At 40.3% G+C, this 26,253-nt stretch overlaps 1 protein-coding gene across 1 annotated transcript; it reads right to left on the bottom strand.

Moving 5' to 3' along the window:
• Window positions 1-1,941: 1,941 nt before the first annotated feature.
• On the bottom strand, window positions 1,942-25,746 carry LOC148367630 (pleckstrin homology domain-containing family A member 5-like). The gene is made up of 2 exons (XM_088334897.1): window positions 24,489-25,746; window positions 1,942-2,057 (listed from the first exon to the last, which is right to left on the bottom strand). The coding sequence occupies exons 1-2, from the start codon at window positions 25,744-25,746 to the stop codon at window positions 1,942-1,944; spliced, it is 1,374 nt and encodes a 457-aa protein (XP_088191023.1).
• Between the last annotated feature and the right edge of the window lie 507 nt (window positions 25,747-26,253).

Genomic DNA, 26,253 nt, shown 5'->3' with positions numbered 1-26,253 from the left:
TGGTCCACTGTGTTTCATCAAGTCCAGAGTAAATGAAACTGTGTACCAAGAGATTTTAGAGCACTACATGCTTCCATCTGCTGAAAAGCTCTATGGAGATGAGTATTTCATTTTCCAGCATGATCTGGCACCTGCCCACAGTGCCAAAACCACCAGTAACTGGTGCACTGACCATGGCATCACTGTCCTTGATTGGCCTGCTAATTCCCCTGACCTGAACCCCATCGAGAATTTGTGGGGTATAGTTCAGAAGAAGATGAAAGACACCAGACCTACAAATGCAAATGAGCTGAAGGCCGCTATTGAAGCATCCTGGGCATCAATAACACCTCAGCAATGCCACAGGCTGATTGCCTCCATGCCACGCCGGATTGATGCAGTAATCCGTGCAAAAGGATTCCCAACCAAGTACTGAGTGCATCAATGGACATTTTCAAATGTTTGATTTAGTTTTGCTGTTATAAAACTATTTTTTTTACTTGGTCTGAGGAAGTATTCTAATATTTTGAGATAGGATTTTTGAGTTTTTTTCAGCTGTAAGCCAAAATCAGCAATATTCAAATAATAAAAGGCTTGAAATAGTTCAGTTGATGTGTAATGAATCCAGAATGTATGACATTTTTGTTTTTTTAATTGCATTACAGAAAATAAAGAACTTTATCACAATATTCTAATTTTCTGAGACAGTCCAGTATGAATTATTTACAACTACTTTAAAGGGACAGTGTCTATTATTTGACCATTACCTGTCACTGTGTTGTGTCGTGCACTGAAAACGCGGACGGATACAAAATATGGAGACTCAAAGTGACCAATCCACACCAATTTTATTCTCATTTCTTTACACAGCCTTTTGCAAAATGTGGGTTTTTGAGTACCTGCAGCAGCAAAATGGCAGATGTAAATTCATCTATCTTTAAAGTATGTACAATTTTTTGATAGTTTACAAAGTTTTGCTTAATATTTAAATCAATATTGTAATAATAATACATAATAATAATAAGACGTTTTACTTCAAAGCACCTTTCAGGACACCCAAGGTTGCTGTACAAAGAGTAACAAACAACAATAACGCAAGAATAAAACAAGCAAGTAATGAATAGCAAATAAAAACATAGTATAGTTAAAAGGGGGGGGCGATATGTGAGGATGATTATCATGAAAAGACAAGTCTGAAAAGGTGGATTTTGAGTCTGGATTTAAAGGTGGACAGGATGGTAGAATTCCGAAAATCAGGCGGCAATGAATTTCAGAACTGGGAGGCAGAGCGGCTGAAAGCTCTGTTCCCCATGTAACTGAGAGGGGCAGTGGGTACAGTGAGTTGGAAGGAGGAAGATGATTTGAGAGTCTGGGATGTCGTGTAAATTTGAAAAAAGTTGGAGAGGTAGAGAGGGGCAAGGTTTTGAAGGGCCATGTATGTGAAAAGGAGAATTTTGTAGTTGACTCTGGTTGAATGGAAGCCTGTGGAGTTGCTGAAGGACAGGGGTTATGTCATGGCGAGAGGAGGTTTTGGTGATGATATGTCCAGCAGAGTTATGAACCAGCTATTTTTTTTTTGATGAAGGATTTTTTTATTGCCACTAGCAGGTGCTACGTAATACACATGAACCCTTCAAAACTATGACAATTTATCCACGACCAATTAATGGACCTCTTTGTACCGATAATTGCAATCAGAATCCGTACATGGATTTTACAATATTTGGAAGGTAAAACAATCACGGCTATCATAGCATTTTTGTAAATTCATGTCTGACAACATTGCAATAATTGCTTTGTTAGTTTGTAAGTAATAGGAGTCAATACAATCAGTGTTGTGCTTCTCTTTTGTCTCATTGTTCCCGTCAGCGCTTCCTATGCGCGCTTGAATATTAAAGCAGAGCAGCCAGCTGTGAAAAAAGCTTAATTGCCAGTAATCACTTCTGATGGAACATGTTTCCACTATTTGCCTCCATTAAGGACGCCGGCGTTTTCCTTCTCCATCAGCCAACTGCTGCTCCCGCTTGGTGCCAGGTGGAGCTCGCGGGATGATGAACGTGCCGTTGAGAGGAATTTGGCTGATTATTTTCAACATTTTGTTTGCACTTTACTCTTAACGCTTGGGGCTAGGCACTTAAACTGATTTTCATACGTAGAAAATGATCGCATGGGTACTTGGTATTGATTTTCTGTCCTATATATGCAAATAAACTACCGTATTTTCCGCACTATAAGGCGCACCGGGTTATAGGGCGCACCCCGAAAAAATAGTTTTTAGTCCTATTTTTGACATATATAAGACGCACCGGATTATAAGGCGCTACAATGGGAACTTTACTGTGCATATGACAATAAACACTTGGAATTGAGTTTAATTTAAAAATAGACACTCCATTCCATCCATTATCTGCACCGCTTATCACAGAAACATCGAGTTCAGTCTGAAACAAGACAATATAAAACCGGGAATAGCTCACCGAAGTCATTGTGTTCATAATAATGTGCAGGCAATGTCCTCTTATATCCGTGAGGGTAGTAAATCCAGGAGAATACAATATTTACAAATACAGAATAGAAAAAAATGCTTTCTCTATGCCATCGGCCACATGCTATACGCATTCATCTTTTTCGGCCAATTGCAGGCTTTGTTTCGCTGTTTAAGCCAATGGCAGCCTGTACATTATAAAAAGGATCCGCCTCTTGACCTCCGAATAACTTTAGCCAATAGTGATCGATTCAACTGATGATTGACACATCTTTTTCGGCCAATTGCAGGCTTTGTTTGCCGTTTGAGCCAATGGCAGTCTGTAAATGATAAAAAGGATCCGCCTCTTGACCTCCGAATAACTTTAGCCAATAGTGATCGATTCAACTGATGATTGACACATTGGTTAGCCAATGAAACGCCAGTAAATAAATCCCACCATCCACCGCGTACTACTTGGCGTTCAGGGGAAAATCGAGTCGGCGGCTGCAAGTTAGTTGGAAAACTTGATCCATAAATAAGGCGCATTGTATTATAAGGCGCATGGTCAGCTTTTGAAAAAAAATAAAGGCTTTTAGGTGCGCCTTATAGTGCGTAAAATACGGTAATATAAAGGTAAAGTAATACCTTGTATTTCACTGACTTGGGTTCCAAAAAAGTCCCGCGATAGTCACAACTGTTATGTAGAAACATGTATTTATTCATAAAATATCAGTGAAATACAAAGATATAAAGGTAACAAAATTAGTATATTATAGTATATTCATTCATTATCTCCATCGCTTATCCTCAGTAGGGTCACAGGGGTGCTGGAGCCCACCCCAGCTGTTTTTGGCAGTGGGCAGGGGACACCCTGAACTGGTTGCCAGCCGGTCGCAGGGCACACGGAGACAGACAACTCATCCGCTCATTCACACCTAGAGACAATTCGGACGGGCCAAATGACCTGACATGCATGTTTTTAAGAGTTTCTTTTTTACAACTAGGAGGTGCAAAATACTTTAGTCTGAACACATCTATGTTTGCTCATTTAGCAGTTGTGAGATACTCGTTTGCTTCTGCTTATGTTCAATTTGAAATGCATTGATTTGTGTTGATGCATTTTTTTTTTTTTTTTATTGGAGTAACCATAAAAGTTATTGACTAATTTCTGTAACTTAAAAAGATGTAACGCATGCACAGTAATGATTTATTTCATGTAGCCACAGCAGCGGAAGCTTTTTCTGATTTGATTAATTGTCACGCAGGACACTGAATCACTAATTGCTGCTGATGATCTGCTTGGCACCTTTCATGAGATCCGCCATCAGTGTATTAACACCAAAGTGAGACACTAAATCATCAGCAATATTCTAAAGCACTTTAGACACGCAATGATAAATGAAGTATGACAAAAATGCTATGCATTCACTATTTAATTTTCCCAAGAACACGTGGTTCCACATATGAGATTTTTTTGTCACCACAAGCATGTAAATACTGTACAGTTTACCCGTCAACTGCTGTTCTTCATCCTGTATATAAAAGCAAGAAGACAACCGCTTGCAAAATCACAAATCTGAGCTGACATTTATTCCTCTCATTGCGAAAAAACAAACAAAAACTGCATATTTTAATCACTTCACAGAACATGCCCAAACTCTACGGTATTTTGCAACACAGAGGCTAATGTATTCTTTTATCACCAGTCAGATTAATGACTTCAGCTTTCTTTCTTCTTGCTTTCCCCAAAACAGAATATCTGGCTTACATTTACCATCAGATTCACTTCAAGAGATCCTGAAAATGACCCAAAACAATATCACTGCCTGGGGTGTGTATGTTTGTTGTCCAGGGTTTGATTTTAAACGTTTCTCTTGGCTTGGTATTGTCCTCATTGTTTATTTACCCATATTGCGGGGGTCTGCAATCCACGGCTCTGGAGCCGCATTTGGCTCCTAAGTTCTGTGGAGTGGCTCCCTAGCGGTTTTCCAAAAATATTTACGAGACATGAACTATTACACAACAACTCTTTGCGTTTTCCAATGCTGTAAAATGTGTAGAAAATATAATGTTTCAAAAATGTTGACGCATCTCTCCTGTGCTTGTTTTCCATTCCCTCCCGTGTTGCCTGTTTTAGAGCCGAGCAGGACACAAGCTCCTCCCATTTTAAAGGAGCAGCGTCACGATGTGATGCTACACTTCTTAATTTCAAAAACAGAAGTCACATTCAATGTGTAAGAACACAATCCTGTCGTTTTTTTAATGTACTAATTTCAGACTATTTTCTTCAGTATAAATTTGAAATGACAATTAAGGACATTATTGGTGTTTTATTGCTCAAGACCAATGATGGTTTGATATCCAAAGAGAGACACGAGGATGCTGCTGCATTATACCTATGCCCTGACTTGTTTGACATTTACACAGCAATCAAACTGAAAGTGTATTTTCAAATGACAGTGGTTTTATTTTTTAGAAATGCATGCTGTGTTTTATTACACTCTTAGTGTTGCCCAAATAAGGGGCATGGTATCTAGTTCCATCTTGTTGTTTTTTTTTTTTTTTTTTTCAAACCTCAAAACAAAAATGACACCAACATTATCATAAACACCCTGTAATGCATTAATGTTGAAATGAAGTAATACTTTAGATGGGATTCTACAACAGGATGTGCTGCTTCCAATTTACTTATTTTGACAGTAGGCCAATATAAGTAATATAGTTGTATACAGCCTGTGTTGAATTCATTAAAAGGCTTTGAATTTCCGGGGTCAGGGGGCAGACAATTTATTTCTTGTCTTTTTTTTGCCCAATATGGCTCTTTCAACATTTTGGGTTGCCGACCCATGCACTAGTGAAAATAATTGTCAGTGGTTATGATACTGGATTGTCCCTCCTCGGAGTTGCTTTTATACAGTGCAGTGAAAAAATGTTTTTCCCTTTTCTTGAATTCTGTGTTTTTTTTTGCATATGCATCACTCACAAAGGTTTTAGATAATCAAACCAATTGTATTATAACACAGAGAAAACCCAAGAAAATACAAAATGCAGTTTTGAAACGTTGATTCTATTTGTTAAGGTACAAAAAACAAATCAACACCTATCTGGCCCTATGTGAAAAAGTAATTTCCCTCCTTAATAAATGACAAAGTAACTGTAAATAATCACAGTTTTTGGAATTGTCACGATTGCTGAAGTGAAGACACCTGCGGCAGACGTGTGGCGCGCTGGAGCGCGCTTCCTGATTGGCTGACGTTTTGTTCTTAAGCGATCAGAGCCCAGACCAGTTTGTCCGAGCATACCTCTGTGTTCCTGTGTGTTTATGCCAGATTATCAAGTACTAAAGACTACTCTTTGTTTTGATTCCTGCCTTCGGTTCCATCCCGTTTTCTGCCCCACGTTACGACCTTCTCTCCTGCCCTGGCCATCGACCTGTCCGCTAAGATTGATTCTGCTTACCTGTCACGGAACTGCCGTTCCGCCCAACGCTGCTAGCGACCGACGCCCGCCAGCTTCCTAAGCCAGCTCTGTCAACTAGTCAATAAAGATTCCTTTCAAACGTACACATTTGAGTCCGAGATTCCATTCTGGGTTCTGACAGGAATACTGAGTTCAATTCTATAAGTCACACCTATAATTAATTGTCAAGAAATTACTTCAATTGAATCTGCTAAATGAAGTGAAGTACAGAATACAATAGCACGATCCAAATAAAATCCAGAAGAAATAAAGAGAAAAACAAGTAATTGAAATCTATCAGTCAGGAAAAGGTCACAAAGTTATTCAAAGGCTGGTTGGCTCAACCCTACCACTGTCAGAGCCATTATCCACAAATGGCTGGGAACAGTGGCATAACCGACCAGCTAAGATTACTCCAAGAGTGTGACAATGGCTATTCCAGGAGGTTTCAAACGAAAGTCGAAAAACATCCAAGGAACTGCAGACCTTGCAGTTAAATGTTTATGACTACACTATAAGAAAGACAGTGGCCAAAAATGGAACCCATCCGAGAGTTTCGAGGCAAAAACTACTGCTGTCATAACAGAACACAACGCATTGTATTGCATTGGCCAAATAGAATCTTGATTATCCCGAAGAATTTTTTAAAACTATTCCGTGGAAACAACAGTCAAAAACTGATAATTTGAGAAGGTGTGCAGCCCGTTACACTTGTCATAAAAACAGCACAGAAACTGACGAAAAAAAAACATCATGCCAACTGTAAAGTGAGATGGTGGCAATGTGATGATCTAACTCAGGACGAGGACAAATGTATACATATGAATAGTTAAAGCCAAAAATAAAAGGTTTAGAGTTTTTTGTCACACCACTTTTGTCATGCAATTATTAATTGTGTCTGTCACGGTTGCCATAGCGCCCAATCGGCCCCACCCGTGTGGCGCCAGCTGCGGCTCGTTGACAGATTGGCATTACGTCTATTTAAGCTCAGTGCTCTCACTCTTCCTTTGTCAGTCCATCAACGAACCTCTGCCCCGCAAGACATGGGTTTTGACTCTGTCCTGTTTCCTGTTGGTATTTCTTGTCCGGTATTGTTCCCGTTTATTTTGTCCTGTTTAATATTCGTTCCAGTTTCCTTCCCGTCTAGTTTTTCCCTTTTATTTTCGATATCCTGTTTTGATATCAAACCTGTCTGTTCCGCCCTGTCCGGTATCGACCCCATCAGTCTTATATCTGCTCAGGCAATTGGTAACGATCTCGTGGGCCTCTGGCTTCCTATCATTCCACGCCAGACTGCAGCCTAACGTGCATGACTCCCCATTTCCTGTAAAATAAAAGGCTTGTGTGAGAAACGTCACTCATTTGCGTCCTGATCCTGTTCCGGTTCATGACAGTGTAATGAATAATAAATTGATGTTCGGTTACTTATTTCAATTGATTTATTTTTTTTTTGTATAGCACTATTTTTTTGTATAGCACTATTTAGGAAAGAAATTTCAACTTAAAATGCTGGACCGTACTTGGACTAGCCTTGCACTGCAGTCACTTTCAACTGTGTTTTATCTTATTTTTACCTTATTGCCCTAATTCATCTTGAGTTTATCTTGTGTTTTTATTGTTTTTTTTTAATTATTATTCTTTATATGATTTTATGGATACATGTATATAGTTTCTTAGTCTCTATTTTTTTACGCTAGCAAATGACTGGAAAGCAAAGTAAAAATCTAATTGTGCAGGGAAACGTGGTTCTTTACTATGCATACGACAATTAACACTTTTGAATTAGAATTAGAATTTGTATAATAAACTTCCATGTCAAGAAAATACAATTCCCCCATTCCCCTCACCTAACAACCCAAATACACAGGTACACACACACAAAATCGTTAAAATAAAAACATATTACAAAATGAATGTATAAACTCAATTATGAAAAGGCACAGACTAACAGATAGCGGTGCCAATAAAATATCTTATAGCTAAAAATGTGTACAACCATGACTATAAATGCAGTGGCACATTTCAATATTACAACCATATCAATTTGTTTGGTTCACTTAGTCCTGCCCAGCTAAGAGTAAATATATTCAACATGAAGACTTTTAATTCTTCCTGTAAGTCCACGGCAGAGCCAGAGGTGAGCTTAATAGGGATCAATGGCACTTTATCTAGAATGGGACCTGGGCCCGTGCATGCACAACACAAACCGCCCATCAATGGATTTAATTAGAAAGAGAACTTGTAAAGACTGTCAGTAGGAATTGAATAAAAGGATGAATGCAAAGTTTCCAGGGGCCATTTTGGTATTGCAGTATCTGTTTATGAAATGAGGGTTTCATATCAGGAGTCAATGCCTAATCTGACAAGAGGATATCGGCATTAAACATTCGTTGAAAAATGTTAAATGCTCAATTATGTGGGGGATCCGAAGGTATCTTCTCGGGCCATATCTACACATCAGTTGTACAGCATGTATTCCCTGCAACAAACTGTACAGGGAAGTGATCTTCAGTAAAACCACTTACAGGAGTCCCCCATCAGCCCAGCGATGAAGCTAAAAGGTGGGGGAGGAGGGGTCCACGCTGGAACCCCGATGTGCACCCTGAGGTGTGTGTTTTAGCCTAATGAAATGGGATCTCAATAGACAATAATCCCTGTAACAAGATTGAGCGGGGACACCCATGTCAATATTAGCAAATGGGATTGCTGACTTTTTACTACACACATGCACACTTTCTGCATCCTCTCATACCTAGCTACGTGCCAATTTGTGTTCAGACTAAGTGTCTTGACTACACCTCCTTGCTCAGGGTGGGGACCCATAACTTTGTCCCACACCTCTTAAAATATACCATTTGTGCTCCACTGCAAAATGTTTCCAAAGTTTGGCATTAATTTGATTCGGAAGAGCCAAGCAGTGTTGACCTAAAAGACACAGGAGAAAAAAAGTTGTTGAGTAGACATTTGCCTATAAACTAAAAAGCATTATGAATGACCTACAAACATGCAATATAATAATCCAACATGCTCACGGTGGTTGTCTGACATTGAACATCATAAAAAAAAAACACTGCTGCCTTGACCCATAAGTAAAAGGCCACGCCCACTGACAGATTACCTATTACAACATTGTCCTGTGTTCCATTTTCTTTTGTGCATGCAGCATGAACAAAAGTAGACTAAAATAAACATCAGTATGAAAAATCGTAGAAAATATGTTCACTTTCTCATTTTGCTGACGGTAGACAAAGTTTCACGCACACGAATGGCTAATGTGGTAGATAGGGAGCAGGAAGTAGACTGGCGGTCACAGCAGCCTCCCTGGTTGCTAAGACAACAATTCCAACAGACGTCATCCTAGTTTCCAAATCGGCTGGGGAACTCGTACAATAACACACAAACATAAAAGTCTGTGCTCCTTTGAATAAAAGCAAAGATAGATGGGTAATCATCCATGATATAAAAAAGTCTAAGCGACAAAAAGAAGGTTACTGGATAACTTGACTTTCTGTTAGCTTGCTAACATTATTACTAATTATGTTGTCTTGGGCTTAACTGTGCATTCAATCAGAATCTTTGGTCTCGCCATAGCCCTCTCCCATGACCCATGAGACAAGAGGATTGCATGCATCTGCAGACGCTCAGCACAGTAGTACGTTTCATACTGTTCCTTTTAAATAAGAGCATCAATATGTAAAAAGGCCATGCAAAGAGAAAAAAAAATACTGGATAGCTTGACCTGCTAGCTTGCTATTACTAGCTCTAATTGGAATGTTTAGGGCTGAGGTGTGCGCTGAATCTGAATCCTTAGTTTCTCTATCGCCTTTTACCATTAGGCAAAAGGATTATGTGCCTCAATATGCATTTGCAGCACAGTAATACGTTACATACTAATTGTATTCATAATATATACCAAAAAAACGTGAAAAAAATCAACAATTTTAACCCTTTAATGTTCCTGTAAAATTTGCCTAAAACCCCAATCCAAGACGTACCCAAAGTAAATCGAATGTCACGGCTTTTCCAAAAGTGGCCATTGGGAGACGACCAGTTAAAAGCTCTAAAATCTCTTCAACTGTGTATTTTGCTTTGACCATTTTTTCAGACATTGTAAAAGATTTGTAAATGTTTGAGTTCTCTTGCCAGAAGTCAATCACTGATTGTGCACACTTGCATGTTTTAATGGGGCGTAAAAATTCAGTCCATAAAATCGCATAAAATTACTTGGGAATTTCATTGGCTAACCAATGTGCCAATTCATATTTAAATCAGTCACATTTTAGCCGAAGTAGCTCATGACTTTTTTTTTTTTTTTCAATACAGGCTCTTATGGGTTGTCACAGGCAAAGGACCATGAAAAAAATCTGGCTGGAATTAAGTGGAATTAAGAGTGGCTGGAATTAAAAGATCAGAGGTTAACGACCAATTTAGAAATTATCTGATGAGTCTGTTTTTTTTTAAAAGGGAGTTTTGGAAGGAAACACACTGATTAAAACAAGGATTGTCAAACAAGACAGGACCGCTTTGAAGCGTTTTTGTTTTAATCTTTTGTCATTATTGTGTGTTTTGGAGTAAACATTTTACTCAGTTGGTGTTTCTAAACTCTCATAAATGTATCCAGACCATGTTTGAGGGGAATGGTGCAATGAGTAAAATTTTACAGCACTCTTGGAACAGTTGTTACGGCTTTATAGTTTTCAGGTATCTTGCTTCTCACTGATTGTGATATTTCTGTGATATTTTGAAAATGTCATCATATCTTGAATCCCAAGAATTTAAGCTTTCCAAGGATGTGTGACATACTGAAGACACAACTTTGTTTATCAACAGTCTGATGTCACATTAAGGGGTTGAAAGATAGAGTTGAAACATTTAGTTTAAATGAGAAAGAACTTTAAAAAAAAGTAAATAGAACCATTTCACATATTTGCAATTTCATATTTCAATGATGAGGCATAGCACTACCCGCCTCCCCTGACTGCGCATCAAGGCAACACATTTTAACCCTGTCCCAGTCATCCGAATCCATGATGTGACTTGCAATCTCACTGTATGCCCTTTTGTGGAGTGAGTGGGCCATTGTATAAGCAGTGGTTTGCAAGTGTCTATCCAGTTACTGGTCTGTCCTGCTACATAGCTCAGACACATTCCCTAACCTTTCCCTCACTCCTAATCACCAATTATGAGTCTGTTCCTTTGTCCTAATGGCTCATTTGCTCCGCAGGCAGTCAAGGAGGAGGGCTGGCTTGCTGTGTTCTGATTCTTTTCCGCAACCGGAACTTTTTCCCCTCATATCTAGGAAACAATAAGAGTTGTTCTGTCACCAAGATTATGTCAAATATCCTCCTTGCCACTTAGCTATCAACCTCCTTGGTTGGTAAATGATTTGGGGTTCCCACAAGCCAAGCTCGAAGGGATTGCTCAAGCTGCCTCTTGTGAGGAGGGGCGTTATAGGGAAATAGGGAAGGCGCACAACCACAGGCAAAGTCTGTATTGAGCCGCTTGCGCTCTGCTAAACAGTCCCCCAGTAGCACTGTGGAATGACTCCGCCGGCATTTGAGCTGAGAACGAAACCTCTCAGGAACTTGTTAAAGCCAACTGCTCCCTTCTCCCTCCTTTCCTGGCTAATGTCACACCAGAGGACCTTGGTTAAAAGTTCAGCTTGTGCATATGGAAGGAACAAGAGTGTTAAAAGCAACCTACAGGGGGGTGAAGAGAGCTGGGGCCTGGGAAATTGAACATTCTCATTTCTATTATATACTTATTAAAAAACTGCATTAGAGTGGAGATTAAAGAGGTACGGTTCAATGAAGCTCAATGTATTTTGAAACCAGAGACTTGAGAAACAAGTAATTAGTGGTTTTCAAATATTCCAACAGCTTCATCTAAAGTCAATTTAACATATCGATAACATTGAAAACATTTAAATTATACTCATAGACTAAAAGAAGTAAAAACCTGAAACAACCGACAAAACAACAACAAGAAGACACAGAGTGCAACGTTTAATTCGTTTTTAAAATAATGTTTGTGTTCTTTGTATGTATTTAAATGCTGCTTCCATTTAGTGGAAGTTGACCAGATGGAGATGCACAATGTTGAATGAATTGAAGAAATGACAATTGAATAGATAAATAGACAAAATTAGATTTAGTCATAATAATATTTTTTTAAATTACCTATTTTATATACAATGATCAACAATGTATGCATACAAATGAAGTGATTCCGGATCAAAATGTCTGTTAATGCGAGTTTGACCTCAACCACACTTGCTGTGACCTGTATTTTGCATTTCTGCTTTTCTGGAGACCCAGTAAGGACATCCAGCCCAACGCAGAGCACAGGACGTATCGCAGGTTTATGACTTAAGGTCTGGTCCCACGCTCTTTTTGATAAGCTGCTGTCCTCGGCTTTCCTTGCATTTTCTTTCTTTTTGATTTGTTTAAGAGAAACAGTGCAAAACAGATATAGTACACCAACAAGATTTATAAACAGCTTAAGAACACAAAAAAGGGGGAGAAAAAAATGATTAATGAAAAAATACATAAAACATAATACAAAGACCAGCTAAGACAATTCAACATAGTCAAGGGTTTGGTCACTTTGCGTCTGTGAAGTTTATATACTTACTTGTGCTTTTTAGTTTCATCCCCTTTTTCTGGTTGCATGAAACAATACAGCTTCGTCTGGTCATCAAATAATACAGTGTTCCTTGAACAAATATTTACCAATTTCTTTATTACAGGTCTGACCTGTGTTTTCAAACAGAAATAAAATGCAGTCATCGGTAAATGACTTTAGAATTAGTTCATGATGTTTATTTTTGCACATTACCCTCTGTAAGAATTCTTGTGAAACATGACTCATCTATGGGGTAAATTGTGTACTATCAGGAGCAAATGTACTAATAAGTTAACCTATTATATGAGTAAATGATAAATTATCTTATTTTATTTTAACGTTCAATATTGCATTCCAACCTGTAACCAAACAATCCACTTTAATTTCAATTATACAGAGCCCGCTTATCCACAGAACTGTGTTCTACATTGTTGTATGCTTCACACAATATCAATGTTGCCGGATATTGGCTTATGATGGGTGTCAGTGTGAAAGCCACTTTCTCTCGGTCTACCCGGTAAATCGTGGCATCAAAGACTCACTCAAGTCTGCATCCTTTCACAACCCGCAGCACAACCAGGCGATTAGACAGCGACACGGATGCGACGGCGTCAATCGCTTCCAACACAATGGGGCCAATCAAATACAGCTAATGTATATTTTGGCTTTGTCTTTAGTTTTATTTTGTAATCCCATTTCCAATATGCTGGCATCTGCAGTCTCTGCAATCTCCATGGATCCCAAGAGCATGTACAAGCAATTAAAACAATAGCATCTTTACGCCCCTGCAACCAATAAACAAGCTAATGTCACCGCTCTATAAAGACACTGAGCGTCTGGGGCAATACCCCAGCTGGATTAAAACACAGCTCTGCGCTTTTAATACCCAGCCATAAAGAAGGTTTAAAGAAATGCATGCACTTTATTAAAGAGACTCTAAGGAAATAATATCAAATACATAACCAAGACAACACACTGAAGTTGGGGTGTAAACGGAGACAGTATTATTTATCAACAACCATCCTACATTGTAAGTGTCTTGGGGCGAAAAATTTATGTTTTTTTTAAACAGAATTTTAAATGTTGTGACTCCTATTGCTTAATTAGTCGTGCATATTTAGAAAGAAGTGCAGCCCTTGAGATTTTGTGAATACACAAAGCCAACCAGACGTTTTGGGCTCCCGTGAGGGTACGTGCCTATCTTCATGCACAACATTCAAGGGCTTAATGTGACTCAACTCAGGCTCAGAGCATAACAGGAAATCGCCATTAGGTACATATACTACAAAATATTTTGCTCTGCTTAAATGCAAACCCCAGCAGTGCTGGTTCTGTACATTTTTCATCTGAAATCAAGCACATATTTTGCACCGGTAAAATAATTTGTCCATTGGCAGAACCTGATTGCTTATTTTTATTATTGTTTTTATTTTGTGGGGTTTAATTGTATTTTATTTCATATTTTAGTCAGACTTGAAAATGATTTAAATATATTGTAGTGGGAGCTTATCCCTCAATATATTTTTAAATTAGTTTTTTGATCCACTGTGAAATATCATTGTGACATTGCAAAAAAAAAATCCCCACATAAATTACTCTTGTTATTATTATTTTATTTTGTCTTTTATTAGGCAAAAATATAACCATTAATAATAATAATAATAATTTCCTTGTATTGTCATTCTGTGTAACAATGTACACAGAACGAAATGTCAATTGCACCTGACCCGTTGTAGCGAGCCGATGCAGCCGCAGCCAACAGAGGGCGCCGCCAACCACTTTTTAAGTCTTAGGAATGACTCGGCCGGGGCGCGAACCACCGACCTCCCAGTCTCAAAGCGGGCGCCTTACCATCTAGGCTACTGAGCTGGTATTACATTTTTGATTAAAAAATCCTTTAGGTTAACCTGATTTTTTTCTTGTTTTAATCAAAGAAAAAAAATCTATTACCGTATTTTCCGCACTATAAGGCGCACCTAAAAGTCTTGTTTTTTTTCAAAAGCTGACCATGCGCCTTATAACACAGTGCGCCTTATATATGGCTCAATATTAAATTCGCAAGGTCTCGCAACTACGAGAAACAGCCGCCGACTCCATTTTTCGCGCTGTGCATACTGGGAAATATTAAACGATTGGTAGTTGCCGGGGCTCGTGTTGTATTTGTTTACTAAGTGGCAAAATGGCTACCCCATTAAACTGCTTAATTCATATTCAACAAATACAGTATTTGTCTGAATCCAGGGTTATGACTGGTGAAGATGTAAAGCACAATTTACCTTAAACAAACGCAGAATTATTCAGAATGTCACGTTTGAAAGAGAGAGAGAGCGAGAGAGAGAGAGAGAGAGCGAGATTCTCTTTCATACGTGCATTTGTATAAGAAAATGGCTCCTGTTAAGAGAAACGCGTACAACGCCGAGTTTAAACTCAAAGCGATCAGTCACGCAGCACAACACGGCAATAGATAGATAGATAGATAGATAGATAGATACTTTATTCATCCCCGAAGGGAGATTCACTTTTCCAGCAGCATCCCTAAGCTGAGAACAATCAAAAATAACTGAGAACAATCGAAAATAACACGGGAGCTGCTGGAGTGGCTGCCATTCGTGACGGCGCCGGAGAAACGATTCAATAGAGCGGCAGCGAGAGAGTTAAACTTAAATGAATCGATGGTACGGAAGTGGAGAAAGGATGAAGATAAGCTCCGCCAAGTAAGGAAAACTCAACAAAGTTTCCGTGGCAATAAAGCAAGATGGCCAGAGTTAGAGGAGACACTTGAACAGTGGGTTGTTCAACAAAGAGCGGCAAGCAGAAGTGTCAGTACGATAACTATACGTATGAAGGCAACAGCGCTGGCACAAAAACACCGGACGTGTTGGATGGCCCATTCACTGAGATATGGTCAATTCGAACACAGCAGAAGAAGAATTCGAGGGATTCGTCGATGAGGAGCTTATAGAGTGATCTTTGTTTTTCTTTTGTGTGTTTACGTTTTACATTTTACAGTTATTATGTTATTGCTTTGCACTCGTTGTTTTTGCACATTACGAGTGTCACTTTATTGCGATTGCACTAACGTTTCATTTAAAATAACAGTATCAGACGTTTTTTTCTTTGCGTGTTGACTAAATGGACAAAAAATAAAATGATATGTCGATGTTGTTCAAAGATGTCAAAGATGTGTCACGAAAATGCTTTACCTCAGAGAAAATAATAAAACGGCTGTTTATTTATTTTGGGAGTGAATGGAGTTGTGGAAAGCTTGTTTGTTAATAAAGTTTGACCTTTTTGAATATTTTGTTGACATTCCCTTGAGCGTGGCAACATCTAGAGGTTGCATAAAGTAACTACATTCTCTACTGTAGTCAAGTCGTCACATTTATTTACCGTAAATAGCCCTTAATCCCAAAAATGTCTCGAAGGACTGCACAGGATTACAATTACAAAATTGCACAATTACCTGATCTTAAACCAGCATGCACTTATAGCGCCTTATAATGGGGTGCGTCTTATGTATGGCATAAGTTTTAAAATATATCATTCATTGAAGGTGCGCCTTATAACATGGTGCGCCATATAGTGCGGAAAATACGGTAGTTTTCATGGAAATTTTGAATATATAATAAACATAAAAAGCCCTGTGACTGGCTGGCAACCAGTTCAGTGTGTGTCCTGCCCACTGACTGAAGATAGCTGGGATGGGCTTGCGCAACCCCGCGACCCGACTGAGGATAAGCGGAGCAGATAATGAATGGATGGATGAACATAAACAAATTATGCAATGATTGCTATCTGCTTTGTTAGTTACCTGAGGAATAAGTTGAACATATTGTAAAGTAGTAAAAATAATCCTGCAATGGACCAAAGTTGGGCGGCACGGCGGATGAGTGGTGAGCATTTCCGCAGCACAGTTCTAAGGTCATAGGATCAAATCCAAATACCAGCCTTTCTGTCCGGCATTTGCATCTTCTCCCTGTAGTTACGTGGGTTTCCTCCCACATTCCGAAAACATGTTTGCCAGGTTAATTAACTGGTCCAAATTGTCCCTAGGTGTGAATGAGCGAGTGAGTTGTCTCTGTGTTCGCTGCGACCTGCTGGCAACCAGTTCGGGGTGTCTCCTGCTCACTGTCCAGCTTTCCCGTGACCCTACTGACGATAAGCGGTTCAGATGATAGATGGATGGACCAAAGTATCCTCTTTTGATAAAAACAAGTCAACATGACAGAGCGATTTGCAAAAAAAATCATCTTTAAAGGTAGGGTCTGTAGTTTGAGGTGTCCTTAAAAATCTAAAAATCAATATTTTCTTAATAAAGTCTGTGTTAAAAGTACGCAACTGAGTTCAAAGAGCCATTATATGTATTTTTCCAGCTCGCCTATCTGCTATTATTTTAATTTTATAATCGGTCTTCCAGCCACGGAACGCATTACGCTGGAGGAAGAGAAGCGGGGGAGATTGGTATGCTCAAAGTTTTTCTTTCATCACAGGATGAAAGTAGTGAAAGTAGGAAAAGACTGTTTCAAATACAGTCCAAATACCAACCCAAACCCCCAAAAAGATGGGAAAATAAGACCAGTCTAGGAAAGACAAGTACGTGCATGCGCAATACAAGCTTTTTTTTTTTTCTTACACGGCATCTGCATGGTTAGCGCACAGTCCTATGGTGTGCAGATCCAGGGTTCATTGCAGATACCAACACCTTCCCTGAGTTTGCATGGTTTCCCCATGCCTGCATGGGTTTCCTCTGGGTTGTCTGGTTTAGTCCCACATTCCAAAAAACATGCATGTCAGGTTAATTGGCTGGTCTTATTTGTCCCTAGGTGAGACTAAGTAAATGGTTGTCTGTCTCTGTGTGCCCTGTGACTAGCTGGCAACTAGTTTAGGGTGTCCCCTGTCCACTGCCCTGAGGATGGATGGGATAGATTCCAGCACCCGCGATCCTAGTAAGGATAAGCAGCACCAGAAAATGAATGGATGGAAGTTTTTTTTATCTTTTTGTCAACCATCAGATCTAATATTGAAATAATAATTCTTATACATTTTTTTCTTCCTCACACTAATATTGTTTTTATATCATCACACGTGCTCCAGAAGTCCAAACCTTCTTTTAAATGAGCAGCTGGGCAAACAGAACCCAATACTACACCATTTTAAGTACAATATATGTTAAGACTACCGAGAGGTATGGACGGAAGCGGGAAAAGTAATATGATTGGAGATTGATCATTGTATGGCAAAAGGTACAGTCAAAATCCAAAGGCCAGTGTCAAGCCAAAGGAAACACAAAGTGAGAAAAGTAGATAAACATTTTTGGTCATCTTTCATTCACATAAGGAGACAGGCATGAATGATTCAAAAAAACGTATTTCCTTTTTTACGCTACGACCATAAAAAAATAATTTAACGGGGCCGCAATATGAGTACAGTCTTTTTAAGTTTCTTTGTTCATTCACTTTCCATTTTTGTTCCAATATGCCAGCATGAAAGAATACAATCATGATTTTTCAGAGGAGCCAGCAGCGGTACCAAAAAGAGTGAATGAGAGTACTTGCCGTGCACGGGGATGTTTTTGAGATACATAATGCTTCAGTTCATATCAAACATGCCGCACGTCAATGGCTGTCTCCTGACAAGTGTTTGACCGTATACCTCGGAAGGAACGCTATAAACACTGTGCACTTGGCAAACAGATGATAGCAACCTCCTAGATGATATTCACATAAAGTTTATGATGGCAAACTAGACACTGTTTGTCCAGTTAGTTGTCTATTAGCCGCATACACACACAGTAACTATAATGAACTCCAAATTTAAAGGCTGCTATTGTTACTCATGCACAAACAAACTCACATGATTAATTGTTCTGAGTCTGAGATATGCTCTAGAAAATATGATAATTGACAGCAATGATGAGAAGTCGAGAGGAACAAAATTATTATCTGATGTAAATGTAAAATGTCATATTAATTTCTATAGCCCTTAATCACAAAAAGCCTCAAAGGGCTGTACGGACCACAGATTATTGCAAACTACAGACTATTATTAAACCATCCCCGATTTAAAACTTACATGAGGGCAAGGAAAAACTCAAAACCTGAGCATGAAGAAAATGAAGAAACCTTGAAAGGGGACCGCACTTGAGGTAATCCTCCTTCCGGGATAACCAAACAATGCACAGATATTGTCAACATGTCTCATCTCATCTCATTAGCTGCACCGATTATCCTCAGTAGGATCCCGGGGGTGCTGGAACCCATCCCATTTATCTTCGGGCAATGGGCAGGGGACACCGTGAACTGGTTGCCAGCCAGTCGCAGGGCACACAGGGACGGAGAAATCGCTACGATTGAGACTATCGCCAGAAAAGGAGTACTTGGGAATCTACCTGATGTGTGATCTTTTGATATCGTTCTATCCGCTGCAAATTGATTTAGAGGCAGCTTAGAGTTTTTATTTAATCAGCTATGGACATGAAACTGTGCTTTGGTATTTTTTAACAGAACTGCAATTGCAATATCAGGCTTTATAATTGTCTTTTCTTCAAAAAATAGTTAACGATCAGTCATTTCTAATTTATTCTTTGGCTACCAAAAACAATTGTTACCATGTAAAAAATGGTAACAATAATTAATCAACAATTAATTTTATTTACAAAGCACCTTATCTTCCTTTTTTACATGAGCATTCTTGTAAACTGCGTACAAACTAGCCTACTTATGCAGACTATATACATATCCATTATAATTTTTTTCACAGTGAACTATAAAGTTACTATTTTCATATGCAAATGTACTATTTATGCTGATATTTAATTTATTCAGACAACATAAGAGATTTGCTTGCTAAGGATAATTGACAAAATACAGATTTCCACGTTTGGAATGTGGTTATTAAAACGCAACTGTAAGGGTTTTCGCTCCTGGATTTTTTGCATGGGAGGGGACAACAGTGTCACAGAACCACATGCCTGTGGCAGGCTTTAAGAGCAGATGTATAAATATAAAAAAAAGCCTTTTAATTATGTGCATTTGGGTTAGTTTTCGGCTTAGGGTGAAGGCTAGTGCGTCCTTTTATGCACACATTGAAACGTCTGCCTATTGAATTACAGTAAAATATTTTTTTCAAATGATAAATGAGAAACAAAAAAGGGTGATTGATGGTTTAATTCCTTTTTTTTCCACCCAGAGGTCACACAGATGATAATGACCTATTTAAAAGGAGACTACCATGTCTGCCTTTGAAAAAAAAACATCAAATACATCATTCTTATTATCTGCATAGCTGAACAATAAGATACTGTAATGCAAGAATTCCTCAAACCAGTTTTTATCTTTGCAATGCTCGTCTTTGGTTAATTTTGTATGAATCACCTGTAATTTGCAAGAATCTTTAAGGGCATTGCGCCATTTTCTAGCCGACACAAACAGACCTTCTGCCATCACTTTTTGCTTTTGTACTATTGTCTATTATCCATTATTTAAAATTATGTACCAATACGAAGATCACGTTTATCATGTGAATGTCTGTATTTTACTTTGCTATGAAATGTAGCAACCTTCTGGCCAGTGAGAGTGTGAGCCAATATCTCATTCGAAGAAACCTGAACTCTCAAGGACTGAGCAAGTGTCCATGGTTTGGTTGCTTTTTTTGTGGTGCAAAAAAAATCTCAAAAAACTGTATCCCTTTTTTTCTGTCTCGGTGCTAACGTACGAAAATGATAATGCATTGTGCGTAAAGTTTGTGGGGATACTAAACACTGGCTGAGTCACTTCGAATCACCTCCCATCCATTCATCATGACTGTGAAATAATAAAACTTCATTGTCACACATCACACGCATCAAGTCTTGGTTTGGTCAAAATGTATGTCAGTGGGTTATTGTCGGTCCACGTGGTAAAGTGTCTTCCTTTCAACCAATGGCTGAATTTATCACATACCGCCCATTTCAAGGCAAGAAATTCGAGCCTGTGTGCAGGGTAGTTGAGCTGGGAGCGAGAGAGCGTCTTACTTGCAAAGGCGACTGGTCTGGCTACTTTTCCACCAGGTGGCAGCTGTGACAGGACTGCTCCAATCCCATCAAAGGATGCGTCGACAGCCAGAATAAACGGCGCATCAAAATCTGGGTGGGCCAGAGTGACACCTGTCACGAGGTCGTGCTTCAGTGTTTCAAAGGCGTTCTGGCATGCATCGGACCAATCTGCAGGCGTCAGCTTCACTTGACCTTTCTTGCGGGCTCTCTTGCGCTTATGCTTGTCACCAGATTCAGATGTGAGCCTGAACAGAGGTTTTGCCTTCGCAGAACATGCTTCAATGAAGCTTTGGAAATACATCACCATGCCTAGAAAAGATCTGATTTTACTAGGGCATGGCGTCTTGCCATCCGACTCCATTAGATCAGCGACTTGTACGTCATTTATCGCTCTCACTTTCTCGGGGTCAGTCCGAATTCCATCCTCACTGATGACATGCCCAAGAAATTTCACAGTCCGTCTGAGGAAAAAACACTTTTTGGGTGCGAGCTTGAGGTTGTGTTCCTTAAGGCGAGTAAACACCATCTGCAGGCGTTGGAGTGCAACTTCCTCTGTGGGGGCAAACACCATCAGATCGTCGAGGTAACATAATAGGCTCATGAAATTCTGATCACCAAATATTGACATCATCATCCTCATAAATGTTGCTGGGCTGTTGCAAAGTCCCTGAGGGAGCCGGTTGTACTCGTGAAGGCCGAATGGTGAGGAGAATGCCGTGTACTTTTTGTCGTCAGGGTGCAAGGGGACATTGTAGTAGCCTGACGTCAGATCCATTGTGGAGAAAAAGGCATTTCCCCCAAGTGCGGCCAAAGCATCAGCTTGATGCGGTAGTGGGTAGGCATCCTTTATTGTTCTTGCATTAAGCCTTCTGAAATCAGTGCATACCCTTAGTTCTCCATTCCGCTTCCATATGAGAACAAGCGCAGATGCATAGTCGCTAGTCGACTTCTGAATAATTCCTTTCTCTTCCATCTCGTTCAGAGTCGTCCTCAATTTTTCATACTGACTTGGTGGTATACGTCTGTAGGGTAGACGGAACGGCTTATCATCAACAAGGTGGATACGATGTACAAACTCTTTGGCCTCTCCACAGTCCATCTTATGGCGAGAAAAGATTGACTCGAATTGTTCGATGATATGAAGGAGCTTGTCTTTACACTGCAGCGAAACCTCACATGACTTCAGGTCAATGTCTTGCAGTCCCAGAGCTTCCAATGCACGCATCATGTCCTCTTCTGACCTGGGTCGGACCTCTTTGCTCTGTACACTCTGCACGTTGCACTTGACCTCCTCTGCATTGGGCAGGTCTTCCGCTGCGATACAAGGAGACACATCTGCAATTTTCCTGTTTCTTCTCAGCACCACAACTCTGTCCGTGGGATTAAAGACTTTAACAGGCACCCATCCATCTCCCCAGAGTGGAGTAACAACTCGTCCGACAAGGACTTGTCTGGGCGCAGCCTTAGATTGGGTTGGCTCAACGACAACTGTGCTGCCCGCTGATGCCCCGGCCAACTCAGGTAACTTGCCCCAAATAACGTACTCGGTCCGTGGATTCAGCGTCACGCAACTTTTGATCTTTACTGTCCCTACCTTGTCTGGAATGCAATCACCTCTCCATCTCTCTGTGTTGGAAAGCATTGACAGGAATTGACTGTGGTTATGGGACAGACCGTTGTCAGGAGTGGAAACTAATCTCCAATAGCCATCAGTACTTTTCAATTGAGTCAAAATATATTTGATGGCATTGCTGCCAAGGATCATCTGTTCTGTCTGGCCTGGCACCACCATTACTGGTATTATCATTTGGCACCCGTAAACTGTGACGTGAATGTCGTACATATCTCTGGGAGAAACTTGGTGTCCACCGCAGCCTACAATGACATAATCATTGGCCGTGTAACTCATCATATCAGGGAATTGCTGCAGGAGGGACTTAGCCGTGTCCTCACTTACTGTACAAGCCATCGACCCGCTGTCCAATAGCGCTCTGAAAGTGGGGCCTTCTTGCACAAGTACAGGTGTGTAAAACAGTTCGTCAGTCTCCGCTATTCTCTGAAACCCCTGAAAGATCAGCTTCTTCGATGGAGGTATCTTGTTGCTATACAACTCATAAATTGATCTCTTTGATCTCTTTGTAGTACTCTGGTTAAACTGACAACAAAGCATATCAAAGAGCTGTCTTTTCACTTTACAGAAAATACATTTTAGAATATCACAATACATTTATAAATCTTTGCATTTTAACAAGATACTTTTAACAAGAGATCGTATAGTGGATTTTTAACGTTTACAATGAATTCAACATGTTTTTCTTTACTCTGAATTTTAACCAACATCATCCTTTTTTAATGTATATGAAAAAATAGGAATAAAAACAATAATGAGTATAAAAATGGGTACAATTTACCTGCAAATGGATGAGTCACAACATTAGCTTTTTCTGCTGGGTTTGATCTCTTTGATCTCTACAAGGGGAATTAATATTTAGTAAAACAGAAACAAAACGAAAATAAATCAAAACAGCTTGACAATATCAATCACATTACTATGCATGGTGAGAGATTTGTCAGCTGGGGTTATAATGTTTAAAATTAACTTATTTTGTGGAGCACCAAAAGATATGTCTTACCTTTGTAGTACTCTGGTTAAACTGACAAAACCCCGCCTCCTGGTCACATGTTAGAAGCCAAAACCAAACCCCACCCCATACCAGCAGATGGCACTGTTGGACTCAGCATTGCAGGACATTTACCAAAAACTATACACATATTTTAGCAGGAATTTCAATAAAATAAAAGTTATTATTACACCCGTTACATACACCCCCCTGAAATTCTGCTAAATATGGGAGTGCTACACTAAAAAGAAAAAAAATCACATGCCAAAAAGGCAAATACTGATGAAAAAGAGGACACGAAAACTGGTACAGTATTACAAGGAACAAACTGAAGTGCATGTCAGTTCTAAAACTCTCCCAAAAAGGAGTGTGAAAAGAAAGGAGGCGAGCAAACTCCTAACTAAGCACAGACTCAAAGATGCCTGTTACATCTCTGAAATATCAAACATTGTTCCTGTAGTTGTAAGTGCTCACATAGGCACAATTCTTGTTTCTTACTCAAGCTTTGTTACTCAAACTGAAAGTGCATCTCTACTGAACTTAAACTAGGAACTTGCAGATATTGCGGACAGAGGATTGTCACCTACCACATGGTCATTCATCTGACAAATAAGACGACTAGGAGGCCTGATGGACTGGCGGACCCTAAGACCATAACGGTTAGGTTGAGCACAAATAACCTGAGCTTGAAGGTCTGGGGCAGTCAAGTCTAAACAGTCAGTATCAGGGGAGTCTGCGTCCAGATGGTCAGTGTTCAATGGGGTCTCGTCTGGGAGACCCATACCCAAAGGGATAATGTTTTCAGAGCACTGTGATGGGCTTTCCGTATTGTCACTTGAAGTATGGTCTCAGAGAACAGACTCGTCATGCCAAGCTGTACAACCGTAGGGCCAAAGGATCACCTCTCGTCGTGGGAGACCGGGTGTTGATCGCCAACAGAGGTGTCCCGGGGAAACGCAAAGTTGCAGATAAGTGGGAGTCAACCCCGTATGAAGTCATATCAGTCAAGCCTGATCTCAATGTCTACAGAGTCAAGGATTGTCTGACGGGCAAAGAGAAGGTAGTTCACAGGAATTTGCTGCTCTCTGTTAGCTTCTTGCCCTGTGAGGATGATCTGGCCAGCGAATCTGAACACTCAGAGTCTGACGCTGCTATGCATGGAAGTGATGTATGCCCTGATTTACCTGACGCGGTTGAAGACAGTGATGTCCGTACAGTAAACTGGGTGATACAGGCAGGTGAAGAGCAAGTTCATCCAGAGGTAGAGGATAACTCACTAGACAGCAGATCTGATGCCCAGTCCGACTCTCGCAGTGTTGATACATCCAGTCGAGGAAGTCAGCACATCCCCGAACAAGATGTTGACGATGAGGGGGAACTCCAGTGTTGTCAACAGGATGCGGTTCACTTGCTCCATTGACTTTTGGGCTCTGGTGGGTGCCATCAATCTCTGTAGGGATCCGTGGCGTAGCAATCTTAACTGTGACCGCTGCGGCTTGTGCTGGCTGCATTTTGATACTGTTGATCTTGGTGAGTGGCCGATTGGGGTCGGCGCCGTCTATTTGGAAGCCGTAGCGCTCGGCATCTTGCTGCTTCTTGTCCTCTACATATTCATAATCACGGTCTGTCTCTTTGTTGCGCTCATTGTTTTCAATTTCGGGCTGCGTCAACGGTGGTCTGTGATTGATCACATGATTGACCTCCTGAGGGCCACACGGTTCCACTTTTAGCTTGTCGATCCTTATGACGGGGTCTGAATGCACAAGAGCAGCATCAGTCATCACTTTCATCCACGACTCCATCTCTTTCGCTGTGTCAGTGCAAAAATAGTATGTCCGCATGTTGGGATGTGTTGCCTTGAATGCATACTTTCTAGCGATGTGATCATCTACAGACAGCATGGATACATGAAAGCTTGGTAGGAGGATACTGCCAAGTATCCCCTCCTCTTTTTCATCTCTGTAATAAAATAGACACAAGTCTGACAGCACAAACCACCTCTTTTTCCACAGTTTCATCCCTGTGCTGTCCTGCTTATAGAGCCAATTCCTCTTCATAACTGGAGCGCTGGGATTCCTCCTGATAGAGTTTGATCTTTTTCCAAAATTATGAAGTTTTTTAGGGGTTCTTGATGTCCTTGCTGTACTGGATTGGTTTGTGGCATTGTCCGAGATGCCAGCGTAGTTGGAGGTCTCGCTCATGGTGCTTCTTGGATGCTCCTTCTTTTCATTCACTGGCACTTTGGCGACAGATTGTTCGTTGATGACAAAGATGCAGTTGTCTTGAGAGGTTGAGCCTGAGACGGGATGTTTGCAAGTCACCTTTCGCTCATTATGGTTGATAAAGCATCGTGCGCCCTCAAACGTATATCCTTCTTCCCATCCAGTGGGGAGATCTGGAGTTTTTCTGTGCCCAGTTACAACAGCCTCGCCACTCAAGGGATGCAGCCAGGTTGTACTCTTGGCTTCTTCGTTGACAAAGAAGACGCGTCCGTCACGAGTCACCCCAAAACTCCATGAAGAAGGCAGACCGCATATCCACTCGGGCTGGAGGTCCGCCGCCATGGCTTCCCTTTTAACGCTGCTGCCCCCGCGACCCGACCTCGGATAAGCGGAAGACAATGGATGGATGGATGGATGGGTGCTCACCTAGGGACAATTTGGATCAGCCAATTAACCTGACATGCATGTTTTAGAAATGTGGGAGGAAACTGGAATGCCAGGACGAAACCCACGCAAGCACGGGGAGAACATGCAAACTCCACACAGGACGATCCGATCTCATGACCTCAGAGCTGTGCTGCCGATGCCCTAACCACTGATCCGCTGTGGCGAGCATCTTCAACATTAATACAATTTAAATTAATTTGCCTTCATTATGTACTTCTCATATATTTACATCTCAAAAGATACAATTTTTAAACAACCTGGATTATCATCTTCCAGGCAGCCCATCCATCCATGCATCCATCTATCCATGTATCAATTTTGTAAATCAATCTTCACGATTGTCGCAGGGCCTATTAATAATCATCTATGGCACCCTTTTCCAGCAAACATTTTCTGACACAG

Source organism: Urocampus carinirostris, chromosome 4, assembly GCF_059441175.1.
Source record: "Urocampus carinirostris isolate Australia breed hairy pipefish chromosome 4, RoL_Ucar_1.0, whole genome shotgun sequence".
Classification (NCBI taxonomy): domain Eukaryota; kingdom Metazoa; phylum Chordata; class Actinopteri; order Syngnathiformes; family Syngnathidae; genus Urocampus; species Urocampus carinirostris.
The sequence above is the reverse complement of the archived record's forward strand: the minus strand, read 5'-3'. Positions and strand labels throughout refer to the sequence as shown.